The 21,032-nt window shown below is 34.4% G+C and overlaps 2 protein-coding genes, 1 non-coding gene and 1 pseudogene across 3 annotated transcripts; 1 reads left to right on the top strand and 3 right to left on the bottom strand.

The window, feature by feature from the left end:
* Window positions 1-7,933: 7,933 nt before the first annotated feature.
* LOC145577862 (uncharacterized) lies at window positions 7,934-12,980 on the bottom strand (annotated as a pseudogene).
* LOC145579038 (pentatricopeptide repeat-containing protein At4g33170-like) lies at window positions 12,347-15,700 on the bottom strand. Its single transcript, XM_081636317.1, has 2 exons — window positions 13,245-15,700; window positions 12,347-13,019 (listed from the first exon to the last, which is right to left on the bottom strand). The coding sequence occupies exon 1, from the start codon at window positions 15,571-15,573 to the stop codon at window positions 13,495-13,497; it is 2,079 nt and encodes a 692-aa protein (XP_081492443.1). The 5' UTR covers window positions 15,574-15,700; the 3' UTR covers window positions 12,347-13,019; window positions 13,245-13,494.
* Window positions 15,701-15,723: 23 nt separating this feature from the next.
* On the top strand, window positions 15,724-15,796 carry TRNAE-CUC (transfer RNA glutamic acid (anticodon CUC)). The gene has a single exon. It is a non-coding gene; the product is annotated as a tRNA-Glu (tRNA).
* A 1,324-nt stretch (window positions 15,797-17,120) lies between these two features.
* On the bottom strand, window positions 17,121-20,377 carry LOC145579039 (tubby-like protein 8). Its single transcript, XM_081636319.1, has 9 exons — window positions 19,780-20,377; window positions 19,522-19,636; window positions 18,697-18,873; window positions 18,493-18,548; window positions 18,289-18,397; window positions 18,096-18,191; window positions 17,908-18,000; window positions 17,593-17,660; window positions 17,121-17,493 (listed from the first exon to the last, which is right to left on the bottom strand). The coding sequence occupies exons 1-9, from the start codon at window positions 20,277-20,279 to the stop codon at window positions 17,418-17,420; spliced, it is 1,290 nt and encodes a 429-aa protein (XP_081492445.1). The 5' UTR covers window positions 20,280-20,377; the 3' UTR covers window positions 17,121-17,417.
* Between the last annotated feature and the right edge of the window lie 655 nt (window positions 20,378-21,032).

The following is a 21,032-nucleotide window of genomic DNA, read 5'->3' as shown; positions in this document are numbered from 1 at the left end:
TTGAAGTTCCTGATGAAGGATTTGTTGTGACTCTACCGAAATTGAAATTAAAAAACTTCATTTATCTACGGATTACAATTTGTTGGACTGCTGGAAGATCTAAATCTATTGTTTTATCGTACTAAAAAAGATAGAGATCATTTTTTGGATTCAATAGATTTATCGGATCATAATCTAAAGAGATTAGTTATGAAATGAAGGTATCGAATTAGACATTCAATCCAACTATCATAAAACTTGTAATCAATGTGTCAAAACTAGAAGAAATTACATTAGAAACTCCTGGTATGGGGTTTGTTCAATTTATTAGGGATTCAAGCGCTTCAATAAAAAGCAGATATTTGTTCGGGTTACATTTATTTTGAGGAAGATCACCTTAATAGTGTAAAAAGGATGGTGGAATTGATTTCTGGTGTAAAATCCCTAGCGTAGATATAGTTAATTTGAAGAATATTAGTAACGTAGATTAAAATACGACTTTGTTCCAATCTTTGATAAGTTGTACGAACTAAGAATAGAAATTGAAAGTGATATGGGTATAGTATTAATTAAGTGGTGGAATGATTTGGTGGTTTTTCTAAGATGTTGACCTTGTTTAAAGGTCCTGCATTTAGTGTTTATGTTGTATTATGGAGTTAATGATGAATATTTAGAGACGATCAAGTGAATTTTAGATTGCGACAAAGAGATAGAATTGCTATTGGTTTATCTTGACCTAAGAGGTGCCACCAAGTTAGAAGTGACATCCCAAGAGTATGATTTTTGCGAAAAATTGTTCGGCCTTCAAAATCCCTCAGCTCGTGAGATCAAATTCAAAGGTCAATACGTTGACATTTCTAATAAGAATTTCATTCCTTGTTGTCGAAGTATTGGCTTGACTAAGTACAAAGTAGTGTAGTAATTATAGTTTATTGACGATCTTGGTTGCTCTTCCTCAGTTCGTAGCAGATAGAATTTCAATAGTAAATGCTCTTTATTTTAGCTAATCTTTGCAATTTTTATTTTTATTTTTTATTTTTTTAGCCTCTTCCCTGCTTATGACCTTATTTATTAATTTTGGTTTAATAGTAAAAACTAGGCTAAAACCCGTGCGATGCATGGTTTATATAAAATCTATATTTATAATTTGTATATTTTAAAAAAATGGATAAATATAAATAAGAATTATGTATCTTGTACAAAAATATTTGTAATTTTAAAATTTTATATTTTCATTAAAATTATATATAATACAAGTACAACATTGCCTAATACATATTTCAATGTAGGAGTCCATATATTTATCAGTGTGCTAGTTACAATTGTTTTATTTTTTTAGGATAAATTGATTGGTTGTAGTTGTAATGTGAAACCTTCTAATATTCAACTTTCAAAAATTTTATATATCGTAGATCTAAAAAAAAATGACATCACCCTTGCATTTAGGCGGGAAAAAAGAGTGATTTCCCTAAATAATGCTAAAATACAAATTATTTCCCTATATAAGTCGGGTTAAAAACTATTTCCCACAATACCATCCACCTAGGGTCGGTTCCTAGGTATGGAATTTGGTATTATGGAGCCGCTAATACCGAGGTTCTATATATAGAAACGCTAATACCATTAGAGGTCCTATGCATAGAATCACTAATACCAGTAGTGGTTCTACGCATAGTTACTCTAATATCATTAGCGGTGCTAAGTTAAAGCTACCTTGTTCACTTTAGCTTTCACTAAAAAACCAAATTAAATAGAACCGCTAATGGTATTAGTGGTTCTTTATATATTGAACCGCTAATGGTATTAGAGGTCTTACGTAAAGAACTGCTAATACGAATAGAGGTTTTATGCATAGAACCTCTAATACCATTAGAGGTTCTATATTAGGTAAAACCGCCAATAATGTTAGTGGTTCTGATATATATAAGGGAACCAAGCTTACGTGGACGTAAATAGTTTTTAGGGCAGCAACAGTTATCGCAATTGCGACCGAAACCGCATTTTCGTACCACGATTCACAATGACCTTTTATTATATTTTAAGGCCCCATTATTCATGGGGCCTGGACGATCGCCCAAGTTGCGTCGTCAGCGCCACTCCTGAGTACTATTTTTATCAATCATTAATCATGTCAAGTACTATTAATGACATTCAATTTAATTACCTTGGACTGTCTGTGGATTTTTTATGAATCACTGGATGATTGTGTAATCATGTCCTAGAAAAGAAATTAAGAGCATAGTATGCAAATGATTGATTTGGAAGACACTTCCCAGAAGTGGACTTAAGCGTTAGAAGGATTAGATAAATGATTATATATTGAGAATATTTTATAATATTTTAGTTGAGATATTCAAAGTTTAACAAAAATAGCACGAAGTACAAATCAATTCAATACCACACAGTTACTCCCGACTACCTTCCCTGCAATAACTAACTCAATGTTAATTCCCATACAAGTTAGTTATTGCAGGAAGGTAGTTAGGAGTAATTGCGAGGTACTGAATTGTTTTGTACTTCGTTCTATTTTGTTAAATTTTGAATATCTCAAATAAAATATTATAAAATCTCAACTAAAATATTATGAATTTTTGTGTTTTGGTAGTTTTTTTTAAAAAAATATAAAATTTAAAGATAGTTGTTCGAAAAGTTATCATACAAATGGTATTTGTTGATAAAATTTTCACTTGTACACTACTTCATTTCACCCATTCTTCTTTTATTCATTAAAACTTTCTATCGATATTGAAATTTTGTCAACAACTACCATTTAAATGGCCAATTTTGAAAACAACTACCTTTCACTTTTTTTTTTTTTTTTTGAAAAAACTACCAAAACACAAAAAATTTAAGTAGCATTACCACATGTAATTTTCGGCAAGAATCTCCGATTGAGGGAGCCTACTTTTAAAAAATTTAATCAAGGAATTCGGTAGCCAAACACAAATATAGGTAACTTGTCTTTAATTACGCATTGTAGTTGATTTAATTTCTCAATTGAATCTCAAAATTCCAAATTTAGGATTAATGTTAAGCAATGTAGTCATTTAATATGGGTGTTTTGGAGGAAAATTTTACAAAATATGCACCCAAAACGGAGATTCTTGCCGATAAAAACTAAATGTGGTAGTGCTACTCAAAATTTTTGTATTTTTGTGGTAGTTATTTAAAAAAAATATTGAAAAGGTAGTGTTTTCTAAAAGTGGTTATTTAAATGGTAATTGTTTACAAAATTTCCTTTTTTTTATTTTTTTGTTTTCTAACTTCGATTTCATCTCTTTCTACAACCTTATACTACTTAGCAAAAGTGTGTGACATCCTTAATAACTAGAGTGTATCTGTGCTACTGCACGGGTCATATTATTAGTGAAAGAAAATATGATAAAGTGAAATGTTTGTAGTTATTAGTCCCTTAAAAAAAAATTGTGGGAAGGGCAGTTATTGGATTTATTTTCAATATAATTAAATAAATAAATAAATAAATCAAATGCACAGAATTTAAGTATTGGGGATTTGGAGGTTTGTGGTGAAGTGCTGCAAAAATCTCTTAAATTATAGTATATAAGATATTAAGGGTAGAGAAATTAAGATGAATCATATATAATCGTCAAAGTGTTTAGAATTATTCTATAAAATTTCAATTATCATGACTGTGGCGGATCCAAAAATTTATAAATGGGGGTCCAAAATAAAGTTCACCTTAATCATACAAACGTACAAAATACGAAGTAAAGAAATGTCAAAGATACATCATCAAAAATTACAAATCGTTTTCAATAATACAATCCAAATACATTCATAAGGGGAAAAACAAAGTAAAGAATAGTTAAAAAAAAAATACAATTGTTCTCGTCAGCTTACTAAATCCATCAAATGCACATATTAAAGCTACCAATAGTTACCACATTCTTGATTCTTCGATACAAAATTAAAAAATAAATAAAAAATAAAAAAAACACTCTACTATCTAATTCTACTTGAATAAAATGGTAGAACCCTAAATCCCTAATTTAGTGATGTAAGTTAGGTATTTGACTGTTTGATGCCTTTGAAAGTTTGAGTTTTAGAGAGAAAAATAGAAAAATATTTTGTGAAAATAGGTTCACGTGAGTGCATAAGGATTTTAAAAAATATAAAATAAAATGAAATTATTTTCTTATGTTCACGTGAAGAAGTATAGAAGAACTAAAGAGTAGGTATTTTGTTAGCTAAATGGGGGTCCAAATTTTTGGACTGTTTTTGAAATTAAAAGAAAAAAAAAACTAATTAACTTGGGATTATGCCCTTGATTTTTTTAATTTTTTTTACAAAATGGGGATGTACGTAGGTGCTCCTATGTGGGCTTAATAAGTCCGCCCCTGAATCATGAAAGTTGTTGTCATGAACATATTTAATATCAAATTTCACAAACTCTAGAAAATAATTCTTTTTTTTTTGTTTGTTTTTTTTTTTTTTGAAGAAAAAAGTAGCAATAATTCTCGTGGATTTATGTTAAAATTGTCTAAATGTATAACTTCATGCTTCATGCGCCAATTTTTCATAAACTAGACTAGTGAAAAATCAAATTTATTTATACTATATATTAATAAAAGGCGATCTAATCAAGCATACACGTCACGTGTCACCCCTCTCTTTCACCAAGAGAATACCACAACTCCCAGTTAGAAATATGAATGCTACACGCAAATATGAATGCTACTTTGCTACTTAATAATTTAGTTAATTTATTCTTCTTAAATATAATTAATGTAGATCATGAGAGTGTTTTTCTTTGTACTTTTACATGACAAATTTTTTTCTTAGACTAAATCTTAAATGTATTTAACATTATTATGTACATAAAAAAATAAAAAAAAATAATAAACAAATAAAAAATTAAAAGTAAAATTCATCTAAATAAAATATAATACATGACAACTATAATGCATTAATATTTAACATATCGACCCAGAGCATCGCCCGGGCTAAACACTAATTAATGTAAAAACATGTGTTCGATACAATTAGAAAGGAAGTGTATTGTTATGACTTAAAACATAGGAAGCATAAGACATTAAGGAGTCGTTTGGTTTGCACGGGGGAAATGGAATAGAATGAACAAAGGGAATGTAAGAGAATGAAATGAAACCCTTTAGTCCTTTACATACAGTATGTTGTTTGTTTTCAAAAAACAAAGGGAATCACCACCACCACACAATCCCCTATTTCTTCACTTTTTCACTTTTCCAGCCACCACGCAACCACCCCACCGCCCAGCCACCACCTCGACGGAACTCGTTGGCCCACGGCGCACCTCTCCCACCCCTCGTAGCCCCTTCACTCCCCGGAAAACCTTCCCCACCCACGCAAAACCCTAGAAAACACTCTCCATCCCCTTAAAATCGGGAAGAAGAGATATTTTCGAGGGGAGAGGAGGGGGAGGTGCAACGGGTTCCGGCGAGAAGTGGGGGAGGTGCGACGAGTTCCAGCGAGGTGACTAGGTTCGCGGCGAGGTAGCTGGGCGAGTTCCGACAAGTAGAATGGTGGCTAAGGAAAGGGAATGGAATAGTCTAGGAGGGGGTGGGAATCAATGTAAACTAATTTTGGGTAAACTCAAAAATAAAAATGGATAAAGGGAATGAAAAAAGTGACAAACAAACAACAACAAAGGGAATGATATCAATTCATTCCTATTCCCTTTGATTATTAACCTCAATCAAACAGCTCTTAAGATCACTAATGGGTTCAGATTTAACAATAATGTATAGAATTTCACTATTTCAGTTTAGATATTTTTCCATCATAAACACCATTAGTGAAACTAATTTCCACTAAGCTTAGACGCTTAGTACAGTAATTAACGGCAGTAGGATACAAATAATACACAGACTAAAGGCAATATGATAGAGTTGATGAAAGGCAAATGAATTTAGCTTTAGATGAACATGGTTAACAGCAAAAACAAGCTTCTGCAAGGGATTTGAACAGATAATACACCAACTTCTTTAGTATATTTCACGGTAATATTCTGTTACAAAAGCAGCATATTTCCTGGTAAACCAGCATATCTATCATACCCTAACTTCTTAAGTAGGTCGACTTCACGATATGTGAATGTTCTGTTACAGCAGCTGCGTATATATTTTTCCCAGTAAAGCATATCATCTCCCATATTACTGATTCTTGAATAATAGTATAATACACGTCATCTCCCACTGATAACCTCTCAAAGTTACATATTGCAGGCAACCCCCCAAATGTAGGAAACAACAGATGAAGAGGTCTTTCATACTGTACAGCAAAGTTTTGGATCGATGGAAGCCAAACAGATGCAGAATGCTAAGTTCCTTTAGTAGATGCCTGTTGCATTGAAAATTTCGGCTTCAGTTAACATCTCCTAATATTATAAAAAGGCTAGATATCTCAGAATCAGCAGACTTTAGAAAGATCAATGAATCCATTACCTATAATCAAGTACAGACTTAGACTTGCCAAATTTTCCAAGCTGCAGGATAGTTTGTCCTCCATTTCCCTACAAAACAAGTCATAATTTTTAAAAGCAATGTGTTAGCATAGCCTTAAGTGATATGTATAAGAAGTAGTGCTGTCAAATTTCAAACCAAAACCGTTTAACTGCCCGAAACAAACAGACCCAAATGAGAACCGAACCGATTAAAAACCGTTTTTTTTTAAACCGAAAACCGACCCGAACCATATGTGAATGAAGCCGAAACCGAATCGATCCGAATAACGTTACACCGTATAAGAACCGAACCCGTTAATGAACCGAACCAGTTTTAAACCGAACCGAAAAAGAACCGAACTGTTTCTAACCCGAAACCGCTTTCAACCCGAAACCGTTTGAACCGGGATAAAAACCGTTTATACCGAACCGTTAACAACCCGCGACCCGTTTGCACCGAACCGTATATAAACCGAACCGCTTGCAAACCGAATCGTTTATGAACCAGGCCGCTTATAAACGAATCGGCTACAAACTGCTTACTATAAAGAGAATATTCAAATCAAGTTAAAAGGTGTTTTAAATGAAATTTAATTATGCACACATGTTTACTACCGATCGAGCATTATTATTTTTCCCAACTTTTTTTTAATGTAATTATATGAATTGAGCAAAATAATATTCCTATTGATAATACAAAGAACCATTAAGAATTTGAAAATTTATCATAGTATAAAAATTCTTCCTGCCAAATTAATATTAATTGAAAATTTATCATAGTATAAAAATATCTTCCTGTCAAAATATTATCATAGTATAAAATATTTTCCGACCCGAACCATAATTTAGTAAACTCAAAATGGAACCGATCCCAATAATGTTAAACCGTAGAAGAACCAAACTAGTTATAAACTGAACCGAAAAACAACCGAACTAGTTATGAACTGAACCGAAAAAGAACCGAACTAGTTATAAACTGAACTGAAAAAGAACCGAACTGTTTCTAACCCGAAACTGTTTCCAACCCGAAACTGTTTAAATTGGGATAAAAACCGTTTACATCGAACCGTTAACAAACCGCAACCCGTCTACACCGAACCGTTTACTACCCGGACTGTTTACAACCCGAATTGAATTAAAACCGCTCAAGAATAAACTGAAACCGAATCGAACCGATAACTATTTAAACCGAACTGAAATCGACCCGCGAGACACTGAAACCGATTTCAAACTGATCCGATTTAATACCGAACCGATTTCAAACCGAACCGAACCCGAACCGTCAAACCGTTTTGACAGTACTAATAAGAAGCTATCATTAGAAATACTAAGCATTTGTTTTCACTAAATAACGCATAATTTTGTCATAAACTCTGAAACTAACATTTCAGATTAGAAAATATGTTTGAAGGTTACACATAGCTTCTTAGGGATAAGTAGATGCATCAAAACCCATTCTAGAACTAGCCTTTAACAAAGAAAAATTGCAGATATACACAACATAAATTTAGAATTTACCTCCATAGCTGGATGTCCTTAATCGAGCTCTGAATTCTAAGCCCTGCTCTTAACTTTTTCTCTGAAATCAACTCGTATTTCTTTGAAATCTGAAGGCGCAATCAGTCAGAAGTTTTTAGTAAATAGTCTAAATACTATACAAAGATAGAAAAAAAAAAGTGATAGAATAATGTGGCACTCTTGATGAAAGGCATGAACTTGGTCCTGGTCCATCTTCCCCTCCCACTGTAAAGGAAGACTGACCCTTCACATTTTGTACCAGTAGAAATCACAATTTCAGTGATTCAGTCACAAGGTCGTTGGAATAAATTTGATGCATAACCAAAATACCGCGTCTTCATCAATCAAGATTCAAGATTGACCTGAATTTTAGTTGTATTCTTTGACTGCGTGGACTAAGGCTGCTGCTTTGAAATCTATGCTCTAAGACTTCTGTGCCTCCCAGTCCAGGTAGCAATGGTGGGAGTAAACCTGCACCGAAATCAAATTTAATTAGAGATTAGTTTTTGTGCCTATAATATGACCTATTATTGCTCCAGGCATTAAGAGAAGGATCATAGGTGCTTTACTCAACAATAGCCTCAAGCAATCTTGATTTTTCAACTTGTGTTATACAGGAATTCACATTTTATATCGCGAATTTAGAAAGAAATGAATTATTATTACTATTTTCCATTATTTTATTGATTAGAATTGAAGGTCCTTTATATCATGCTATCAATAAAGTTGTACGTTATTCCAGACAGTGTATCTTGAACCTATGAGGTTTGCTGTTACTAGACCAACAAAGCTGTCGTCTGAGGTAGACAATACGCCCTTGGTATTTTGGGCTATGATGAATACAGAACGTCCACTACGTTTTTGTGGTAAGCAACAGCCAGTTTTCGGTTTTGTCGGCCTTGACCCTCCTGAAAATTAAAAACTGAGAAAATTACTAATCGAATAATTGTGCAAATAGCTTATGCTATCCAAAGTATAGCCAGTATCACTCAATCTGTCAACTTGTACTGTACTAATTAACCAACCAAATTTAACATTGTCATTTGTTGTCATACAAAAAGACCATTTTAATGACCTTTAGCTATGTTTAGAGAAGCTTAATCCACTGCAGTAATACTAATACACAACACAACAAGCCAGCTAAACTTCATCATAACTTGAAGTGATGGAAGTTAAGTCTTCGTTCACAAATTTTAAAAACTCGCTGGATGAACGTTTGCTTATCACCTGTTTGCATCTTTGACGCCTATAATAGGGATGAATGTAAATATATAACATGTCAAAATCAAAAGCACGCTTTACTATTGGAATACAGATAATAAGATCAATATAAGTTATGCTTTATAATTTCAATACTTCAATTGCATGATGTTGTCGATATTCCAAAATTTTCATGTTAGAGCTTAAATTTATTTATATTAATAGAATATATATACCAGACAAAAAATTGATCTTACTACCTATATTTTTTGCCAAAAAACCATAACTTATTTTGATCTCATGTGATACAGTTATTGAAAAAAATGTATAAAGCATAACCTATATTCAAATAATAAAGCATAACCTGTATTGATCTGATTACTACGATTTTTACCTATAATTCTTACAAAAGAGGAATACTGATTATTATAAGTTATGCTTTATTATATTTACCTTACCATGATATTTACCTATAATTTTTACAAAAGAGGAATACATGTGTGCGCCCAGCATCTGCAACAAGAAAAGTTGGAAGGCCTCAGCCTCTTGCTGCAACTTATTCCTAAATCGAGATACAAAATTTGTAAACGCTGCAAGTGCATAGACAATGAAAGCCTGGCAAAGAAATACAGCACATACTTACATTTCTTTTTGATTTTTGCATGTCACTACTATTTTAGCCTGCCCACATTGCTCCCACTGCCTCAACAGGAAACGCTGAATATAATAGCTAAAGTTAGTGCCCACTTTTGAGACTAATACCATCAAAGCATAAAGAACCACACTAATAGCATCAAACCATTGCCTACATCTTCCAGATCAATAGAGAACTAGGAAAGTTCACCATCAAATACTCCTTGCAACAAGCAGTCCGAAGTACAAAATACACCAAAATAATTCATATTATGTAAATAGTGACACCCCTTCAAAAAAAAAAAAAAAAATGTAAATAGTGACACACATTTTGCTCTGAGAGGTTAAACGAATGCAGCTCACAAATTTAATAGAAGCTAATATATGTCAAGTTACTCTTATAAGATGTAAAAAGCTATTGTAGGTTAAGATACTCTTGATTCTGTTCGGTCCATAGTGGATTAGGTTTAAAAGAAAAGGTAACATTCCGAAAACATGTGCAATAGATTTTATATAGGAGATAATAACTGGATAGGGAAATACAGCCAAAAGGAAGTGAAAGTAAATTAGGCCTTCTTCTTTTGAGCTTCTGGCAGGGCAAAGCAGAGCAGATCAGATCAGATTTCAGCAGAGCAGGACAGAGCAGAGCAAAACAACTCAAAAGAATAGGGCCTTAGAAAGTTAAACAACACAATCTATCAAACTTTCTGCTGAACAAGGATGTTCGTCAGCTGAGAATTTGAGATAGAGGATATTACCTTTGGATCAGCATCGCATACATGCTTGTGGCAGTATCAGAATTCAGAAATAACAGAAACTTATCAGGAGACAGCAAAGGAAAATAAAGGAAGAAAGTGCTTTGAGTTCCTATTACAATTAAAAAGATACAATCTTACGAGCACATTGGGATGCAATCTTCCAAGTCCTATTTTAAGATCTTGTCTAACCACCAAAACCTGTAATCAACATCCTCCAAATAAACTTAACATACACATATAACAAAACAAACATGATATAGCACCCATGCTAGCTGTTTCATGGTCTATAAAACATATTAAATGTAAAATGCCAGGATATGGAAGATGTATAATTAAGCCTAGTGATTATCCTTCTACAAGAATCTTTATCAAATCCACCAAAGCAGAAAATAAGTCCAAACAATACCATGAAGAATCACATATCAAAAAATGTCTACAATGGATACTGACACTGAAATTAAAATGCAACCAAGAATTTTCACACTCTATATTCTATAGAAAATACTCGTATCAGATATTTAACTATGGAAAATAAAGTCCATGACACACTTCCCAAATTCACCTCCCATGTTAAACTATTCAGGAAAATCTGTTGAATAATTCATGAATTTTATCACACAACCTTTAAACCCCTATTCAAGTACACAGTACACTGTACACATCAAGCACTAACCTTTCTGCTAAACTTGGCCAAATTCTCTTCAATCCCAATTTTATAACCCCCAAAATGGCAAAATAGAAAAATTTCATAACTTGTAAACAAAATAAAGGATCCAAAAAGGCATACTATATGATAACACAAACCAACATTTCATCCTACAACGTTCGTTATAAGAGCTGGCAAAAATCGACATGACACGATAACCGAACCCGAACCTAACCCGAATACTGAAATACCTCTACAACTTCACAATAGGATGTAGCATAACAATCACAATTTACAATTTCATTTTAGCAAGAAATTAAAAGTATTCTGGAAAGTACCATCTTAAATTCTTCATCTGGGTTGGCTGAAGTTAAACAGTTCTTGGTTGGTGTTAAGATTTAGGTGGGTTATTCGAGGGTTTAGCTAAATCAAGAAGAAACCCGAAAATGAAACCAATAACAACACCTATGATGAAGTTTTCTGGCCTGAGACTCACTCCTATCCTTTCTCTCTCCTCTCCATCATGTTGCTGCTGCCATATATAGGAGTATGTAACTTCTCAATTTACCTCATTGCTGGGAGAACAAAGGAATTTGACTGTTGGTTATCACTCTTGCATTAGCCAAATGCCAAACAGCCAGCTACAGATGAACTTGCATAACCAGTAACCTGCAGAGATGACAGTACGGTGCTAGGCCCATCCTCGTAGCCTTCACAAGCTACATGTAAACATGTATTACAGAATAGTTTCAATGAAAAGGCTAAATTGAGGACACAACTATCTGTAGCTGAGACTTCAATAGACATGAAGGTTAGGTTATAGTATATACATTCTTCAGTTGCCTGTAAAAGACTATTCTCAGCAATGGAATATAGTATACTAAAAGCAACATGTATAGGAATGTTTACATTTATCCAGAAATTATAGAATGGGTTCAGGAAAAAAAATTATGTCTTGCAAATTGTAGTCTCCTTGGGCATATTACATTGCAATGCATTATGATTCAGACCATAATCTATTTACGAAACAAATTGGCATTAACCATTAAGAAATCAATTGAAAATGTAGACAAGAAACTCATATTAACCCATTTTACTTGGTAAGTTGCCCAATAATACTATCCTAAGCAACTCATCTTTACAATTTAAAAAGAAAACAGATAATTTAGCATCTAACAATTGTTATTTACTCCAAAATTCATTTTTTTCCCAATCAAGTCACTATCTATACAATCTAGCAAAATTCAAGCAAACCTATCTGCCAGTATGTAGCTTAGACCATCCATAGTTGTAGAAACATCAGGTGGAGAATTGATAGTTGTGCTGATATTCAAGAAATTATAACTCAAAGGATGTTATGCAAGCTGAGGGAAAGGTCAGGAAAAGCTGATCCCAAATGAGCGGGAGAAGACTGGAGAAAATTAACAATCATTATAACTGAGTGCTGGTTGCCTGGCAATCTGGCATCATGCTCCATAGTCCAGAAATGATCAAATGGATTCAGATGTCCAGATAGAAGCCCTTGATAAGCAAGTCAAGTGTAATATTGGCTTTTGTCAAAAAAAAAAGTCTAATATTGGATGATTCTTGTTTTAGTATGAAGTACATCTCCCACAAACAGTAGTACAAATCCAGACAATTAACAGATGGTCATGTGTTTTTGTGGAAGTCTTCTCATGCATCTTTCACAAACAATAGCACAACTACAATACCTGAAGGAACGCACCAGTTTTGCAGTGAGTATCCTGTCTATGTTCACCAAGTGTTGTTGAATTTCACAGTCTTCCTCCCATAGATGTGTCATGAATTACATACTAGGAGACATGTTCTATTTTTCAACTTTCTGCAACAAATATGTCCTATTCCGGATTTAGAGTGATGGAGCAAATGTAAGTCTTTTTTTTTCTGTATATATGATTTAAAAGCTAATTGTCTGAAACTCTAAAAGGAAGAGCCAGCTATGAAATTGGGGTTCATTCAAAATTATAGTATAGTTTAGTTTTGTTTGTTATCTCAGGTTAAAAGCAAATGTAACATCCACTTTCAAAAACCAAAGATTCAACTTTACCTCTCAGACTACATGGCTTCAGAAATTTATTGTATATCCAGATGTAGCGAATGGGTCATTAGACTCACAGTCGTCTGCTGCACCCTGAAAATGAAGTAAGTCATTTGAACCACAATCCCTGTAGAGCTGCAGAAGCAAAGGAAGTTGATAGCCTCAATCCTTAAACGTCTTGGAAAGCTCAGTGGGACTCCAGGAGACAAAGGAAAATAAATTTAGTCCCCCAATCACAATAACCCACAACACCAGTCACTTAAATCCAACTACACCCAGGTACCTTCACAACATCTGCCACCTTCATCGAATCTCTTGTTCTTTCAACTTCTGACCACAACTGCTTAGTGGCATATATGTTGGAGAGAATGGTATAAGTTGAGGAGTCATTGGGATTCAAGTGCAAACAATACTCTGCAACTCGAGCAGCAACATCAAAATCTCTGAGCGCTTCACAAGAAGTGAGGAGAGACTTCCACATTTCATAGTCCCCTTTGAAGGGTGAACTAAGAAGAAACTCTTCTGCCTCCTTAACATAACCAGTATGACCTAGGAGATTCACCATACAGGAGTAGTGTTCTACAGAAGGTGAAACACCATAGTGGCTTTCCATTAGGTTGAGATAGCGTCTGCCTTCTTGAACTAATCCTGCATGAAAACAAGCAAGGAGAACTCCAACAAAAGTTCCTGAAGTAGGCAAGACCCCACAACTCACCATTTCATGGAACAGGTGTAATGCTTTATCAGAGTAACCATTTTGAGCAAAACCTGCTATCATTGAGTTCCAGGAGACGGCATTTTTCTCAGGCATCTCGGAGAACAGTTTATGAGCATCCTCCACCATTCCACATTTGGAGTACATGTCAATTAGTGCACTTCCAACAAATATATGGTGGCTCAGGCCCACTTTCTGCACATACCCATGGAGGTGCCTTCCTTGTGCAACAGCTGCCAGATTAGCTACTGCCTTGATGGCACTAGAGGAAGAAAATTCATCTGCCTTTTCCGACAGCCTGTGCATTTCACAGAACACCTCAAGAGCTTTGGTGTGTTCATTGTTTTGGACAAGTCCTGAGATAATGGCTGTCCAAGAAACTATTTCACTCCCCTGTGCAGATTCAAATGCTTTTATTGCAGAATTAATAAGCCCACACTTCGAATAAAAGTTTACAATTGAATTCCTAACTAAAACATCTCGGTCCAAGCCAAGCTTTATTGAATCTGAGTGCACTCGTTCCCCCACAACAAAGGCACAAGATGTAGAACAAGATGTAAGAAGACCAATAAAGGTGCACGCATCAGGTTTCATTCCCTGAAGTCTCAGCAGTGTATAACTTTTAACAGCATTTTCATGATCACCAATCAAACCATAGCCAGTAATAAGCGCATTATATGATATTACATTCTTTTTCTCCATCTCAGAGAAAGCTTTTTTAGCATCAGTCATGATCAGAAACTTGGAGTACATATCAACAATTGCAGTACCCAAGTAAACATCAGATAATATACCAAATTTCAATGATTTAGCATGAAGTTTCCTACCAAGTGTCTCATCAGGCATCACAGATGCAGCATCTACAACAGCCGAAAATGTAGTATAATTCGGAGTAAGCCCCCGAATTTCCATCTCAAGAAATAACTCAATCGCTTCTTCTTCATAACCATTTTGAGCATACCCAGTAATCATAGTATTCCACACTACAACATCCATAGTTCCCAATCGATCAAATACAGCACGCGCACTACCCAACTCTTCATAACTTGAATACATACCAACAAGAGAACTACCAACAAAAACATTCGAATCAAAACCAAGCTTAATCACATAACAATGAACAGACTCACCAAACCCACAGCAACCTAAATGAGCACAAGCATTAAGAACACTGGCAAGACTAAAATCACTCACAAAACCCCTCCAATAAACACCCCTATTAACCATCCCACAAAACAACCCACAAGCTTCATTACAAAACCTATTTTGCGAATACTTAGAAATCATCAAATTACACACCACTTCATCTCGGTCAGGCATTTCATCAAACACTTGGCGGGCATCGACTATCCGACGAAAACTGCTGTACATAGTGATCAACCCACCACAAACAAAAAGCTGATTCTGATACCCTTTCTTGAGAATTAAACTATGCAAGCTTAAACCGAATGATTTGTGGATTGATTGAGCGCAAACAGTTAAGGTGGTTGAGAAGGTAACTTCGTTTGGTTTAACCCCAGCCCTTCGCATACTAAGGAACAAAGAAAGTGCTCTGTTAAACAAACCTTTTTGCGAGTAAGATTGGATTTTTGATGTCCATTGCACCACATTTTCGCCAAACATTCTAAGTTATGAGACTTTCAGGGTGTATGTGAGGAAGATGAAGTGCAGAAAAAACTAAAAAAAAAAATTTGAAACCAGAAAAAACAAAAAAAGGAGGGAAAGTATTTTTAAAAGAATATATTTATTAGTTAGGATTATAGTAATAACGAATCCGTTGTAGTCTAGTTGGTCAGGATACTCGGCTCTCACCCGAGAGACCCGGGTTCAAGTCCCGGCAACGGAATTTTTTGTTTTTATTTGACTTTTTCTTAAAATTAAAAAAAAAATACCGCCTTCGGGCACAAAATGAAATGAGACGTCTTGGAGGGAGCCCATTTTGTGATTGTGTCTTCTTGATAAAGAAAAATCGTTTATTTGTGGCAATTCTGTAAATAAGGCTCATTCATTTCACCTTATTTTTACTGAACGGAAATTATTTTTGCCGGACTAAAATTATTTTTATAAATTTTCTATAATATTTCCTTTTCAAATTTACTGATTTTTATTAAACTGAAATTATTTTTACTGAGCTGAAATTATTTTTGGTGAACTGAAATTATTTTTACTGAATATTATTGTTTTTAAGGTGAAGTGAACATGGCCTTAATCAACAATAGTGAGACTCGTATTTAATAAAAGTTGTTGACTTATTTACATAATTGTCACTAGATAAACACTTTTCTTATTTTATTTTTTTTTTAATCATGAAGATAAACTTGTATTTTCTCGACGTTGTGAGGATTCAATGTCTCTTTGGAATCCTTGCACCACCGAGGAATTGGAAATCTCATTGCCTGTTTAACGGGTTCGTTCTATGTTCATATAGACTCTAGTTGGGTTGGTTGTGTTCACACTTGTGATGATGACTATAAAATCTTCTTAGTCTTGTACGATGTACAAGAGATCTCATGGAACGTGTAAGTATCTATACTCATTAAGGGATGATGAATGGACAAATGATTTTGATGAAGTTGACTCTATTTTCCTAGATGAAGCATTGCATTACCTTGTATGCCGCTATGTGCTACGTTTGAGTTGTGGACACTAAAAGAGAATAATAATAGGGATTCTTGGGAAAAGTTGTATTGAATTGACTTGTGGGAAAAATATTGTCATAAATTGCATCCAATTTTTAGGGTTTACATATAAGTGGTAATCTTTGCATTCAACAAGAAATGTATGTACTTGTGCTGCTTGACACAGATAACGATCCACCTTCACATATCATATTTCGGAACCCCTCTTTTTAAAAAGTCTACAAGTTATGTGGAGAGTCTTGTGTGTTGTGTCTCCTAATTCTGTTCAGTTAGTTAATTTTGGTGGCAGTCGAACCATAGGAACATGACAAGGGACCATATCAAGGACGCGGACACGATGGCTAAAAGGATAAGGTTTTGGGTTGAAGAATTAAAAATGTGATGTTATAAGTACCAGTACGTAGTAAAATAGCTAGTAATCCTTTTGTTGACAATCGAATGTTCAATAGGATAGAGTTGATGAAAGGCAAAGAGATGTAGCATTAGACGAACATGGTTAACAGAAAAAACAATCTTCTGCAAGGGATTTGGAACAAATGATACACTAACTTCTTTAATAGATTTCACGATATGTGAACATTCTGTTACAACAGCAGCATATATTTCCTGGTGAAGCAGCATAACTATCATACACTAACTTCTTAAGTAGTCGATTTCACGATATGTGAATGTTCTGTTACAGTAGCAGCAGCAGCATATTTTTCCCAGTAAAGCATATCATCTCCCACACTTCTGATTCTTGAATAATACACATATCATCTCCCACTCTCAAAATTAAATATTTGCAGGCAACCCCAAAAATCTAGGAAACAATAGATGAAAAGCCTTTCATACTGCACAGCAAAGTTTTGGATCGATCGAAGCCAAACAGATGCAGAATGCTTGGTATCCGGTAAGTGGATGCCTGTTACATTGAGAATTTCGGCTTCCGTTAACAACTCCTAATAAAAAGGCTAGGTTTCTTAGAATCAACAAACTTTAAGAAGATCATTGAATCCATTACCTATAATCTAGCACAAACTTTGACTTGCCCAATCTTCCAAGCTGCAGGATAGTTTGTCCTCCACTCCCCTACAAATTAGTCATTTTTTTACAAGTGTTAGCATATCCTTAAGTGACATGTATAAGAAGCTATAAATTGAATGACTAAGCATATGTTGTCACTAAATTACGCGTGATTTTGTCATTCACTCTAAAACTTACATTCCAGATTAGAGAATATGTTTGAACCTTAAGGATACATAGATAAGTATAGCAAAACCCATTTTAAAACTCGTCTTGTACAAAAAAAAAATTGCGCATAAACCCATACCCTTACCTCCATAGTAAGCTGGATGTTCTTAACTGAGCTCTGAATTCTAAGGCCAGCTCTGACTTTCTCTCTGAAATCCAACTCATATTTTTTTGAAATCTAAAGATGCAAACCAGTCAGAATTTATTGTAAATTACTATACCGAGATGGAGAAAAAATGTGATACTTAAAATTATAGGAAAAGGCATTCTGACCTTGTTATAATGAGGCGCTCTTGATGATAGGCAATGAACTTGGTCTTGGTCCATCTTCCCCTCCCATTGTGAAGGAAGACCCTTCACATTTTGTACCTGTAGATGTCAAAATTTCACTGATTCAGTCACAAGGTCGTTGGAATAACTTTGATGCATTAACCAAAATATCGCATCTTCATCAATCAAGATTGACCTGATTATTAGTTGTATTCTTTGACTGCGTGGACAGAGGCTGCTGCTTCGAAATCCATGCTCTAAGACTTCTGTGCCTCCCAGTCCAGGTAGCAATGGTGGGAGTAAACCTGCACATAACTCAAATTGAATTCAAGATGCTTTGGGTGCTTATATTATAAACTATTGCTCAAAGCACTAAGAGGAGGATCATAGGGAGGCTTACTCTACAATAGCCTCAAGTAATCTTGATCTATCAACCCTTGTCCTAGGGGACCTGCCCTGGGAAACAGAAATTCACATTTGCAGTTCAATCACGAGTTTAGCAAGAGTACAAATCAGTGGTACTATATTTTTCATAATTTTCATGGACTAAAAATAAAGGTTCTTCATACGGAGTACCATGCTATCACTATTGTTGTACTTGTACCTTATTCCAGACATAGTATCTTGAACCCATGAGGTTTGCTGTTACTAGACCAACGAAACTGTCATCTGAGGTAGACAATACACCCTTTGTGTTTTGGGCTATGATGAATACAGACCGTCCACTACGTCGTTTGTGGTAAGCAACAGCTAGTTTTCGGTTTTGTCTGCCTTGACCCTCCTGAAAAAAAAGCTGAGAAAATTACTAATCGTGTCCAAATTATAGCCAGTATCATTCAATCACTCTACTTGTACTGTAGAAAACCAACTAAATTTATAACAGTCCTTTGTTGTCATACAAAAAAAGACCATTTAATGACCTTTAGCTATGTTTAGAGAAAACTTAATCCACTGCAGTAATACACAACACAACAGCCAGCTAAACTTCATAAATTGCACTAATATTTTATTTTGTTTTATAAGTCATAACTTGAACTAATATAAATACTTGTACAACAGAAAGATCAGTCTAACGGTCTGAAAGGTACAAAAAATTATTGGAAATTAATTAAGCATAACAAATTAAATAGGAGTAGAACAAGTACAAAGATATAATTGAGTCACTGAACTTCTGACATAAGAATACTAAAACGCTCAAGGAAATTAAACAGGTACGTATCCATGAGCTATACAAGTATATAAATTTCCTAATATTTGTTCAGAATTGAAGCGTCAAGAATACATATACTTATGTGGAGCATCATGTGTCAACAAACAAATCCTCAAGAATGCAAAAATGAACTGTTATCATCTTATCAAGGATCTCAGTATATGTTGCTAATTCAATAATCATAATGAGCAGAAAAGTTAAAGCAAACGAGGAACCTACATTGGTATACAAAGAGTACAACGAACCGCCACGAAATCCTTGAGGTGCAGCTTCCTTGATGATAATACAAGTGCACCTTCCAACATCCATTGGCAGTGGTCTACACAATAAAGCCCTGCATAAAATTTGGGCTATAAATAATCAGCTTCAAATTTACACAATTATATTAATCTATGATCAAAACATCTTTAAATCATATCGTTATTTAGCTACACATTAACTTTTTAATTGTCAAAATTATACACAAATAAAACCAACCTATTAGGCAATGTAGACCAAGAAGAAGCAGGAGCAGCCTCAGAGTCAGAGTAATCCCACATATTCACCGATTTTGCGCTCTCAGTCTCCTCAGCAGCATCCCAAACCTTAAAACCAAACCCAAACCCGAAACTCGAGTCGGGTTCATTCATTTGTATACACAATTGAAGAGAAGAAGGCTTCAAAGCTCGTTCTTTACAATTCTGCAATGATTTCCCATCTGGGTATTGTTTCTTGGTACAGAATTCAGTCATTTTTGGCACTAAATTCTCCTTATCATCAGTAAAGTTCGAAACTTTCTTTGATTTTGATATGGGAATATCATTTTCCTTACAATTCATTATGTTTTTGCTGCTGTTTTTGAGAGAGAGGTGATTTCCAAGAGGAATGACAGCAACTTCTGCTACATTTTCATTGGTTTTTCGATCAATGAGAGGATTTGTGTAGAGTGAATTATATGAAGATTGCCGTAAAATTGACGTTTTCTTCAATCCAGCCATTTTGTTTCTTGTTGGTTTTTTTTTTTTTTGGGGGGAAAGATTAATAGTTGTTCATGAAGGAAAATTGGGGGAATTTGGGAAAGAACAAAAGAAGTGAGGAAAATTGGATTGGTTATAGGATTAGAAAAGAGGAGCCCACAAAAGTGAAAATTGTCTGATTTATTTGGGGAAAATCTTTGAGTTTGTCTTGGGTTTTGTTGTCATTAAGAAGGTGTTGTTTAAGGAGTTTGAATTTTGAAAGTGGAGAATGATAGTGATAGGGGAGTTTGAATTTGTAATGGTTACTTTTTTTTAGTAACGGTAAAATTTTTTGGAGTTCTGTTTTTGTTTGTTAAAATAGAGGGCGGTGACTTAGTTTTTAAATTAGGTAATGCTATATCAGCCTAAGGATTACATATAAGCATAGAATATACTTTCTTTTTTAGTGTTAAGTTGGAATTTATCAACAATTCACGAGTAAATCGGTATAATAAATCGGTATATCTTTTTCCTTAAAATTATATACTACTCCGTAATATATTAAAAGGCATTTCTAACAATGTACACTTGTCATTTAAGCTCCCCTCACTACGACACATCATTCATTCAACTACTCAATACGCCACGTGGCTCTCCCTTCCATTGATTTTCATTACATGTCATGCACTCATAATAATAATAAAAAAATTTCTCCACAAGATTCGAACTCGTAACTTCTAATTGTAGAACTAAATGTCTTACCACCAAGCTATGTGATTTTTATGTAATCTTTTG

The sequence above is a fragment of the Chenopodium album genome, chromosome 14 (assembly GCF_948465745.1).
Source record: "Chenopodium album chromosome 14, dcCheAlbu1.1, whole genome shotgun sequence".
NCBI classification, from domain to species: Eukaryota; Viridiplantae; Streptophyta; class Magnoliopsida; order Caryophyllales; family Amaranthaceae; genus Chenopodium; species Chenopodium album.
This window is presented reverse-complemented; position numbering and strand designations above follow the sequence as displayed.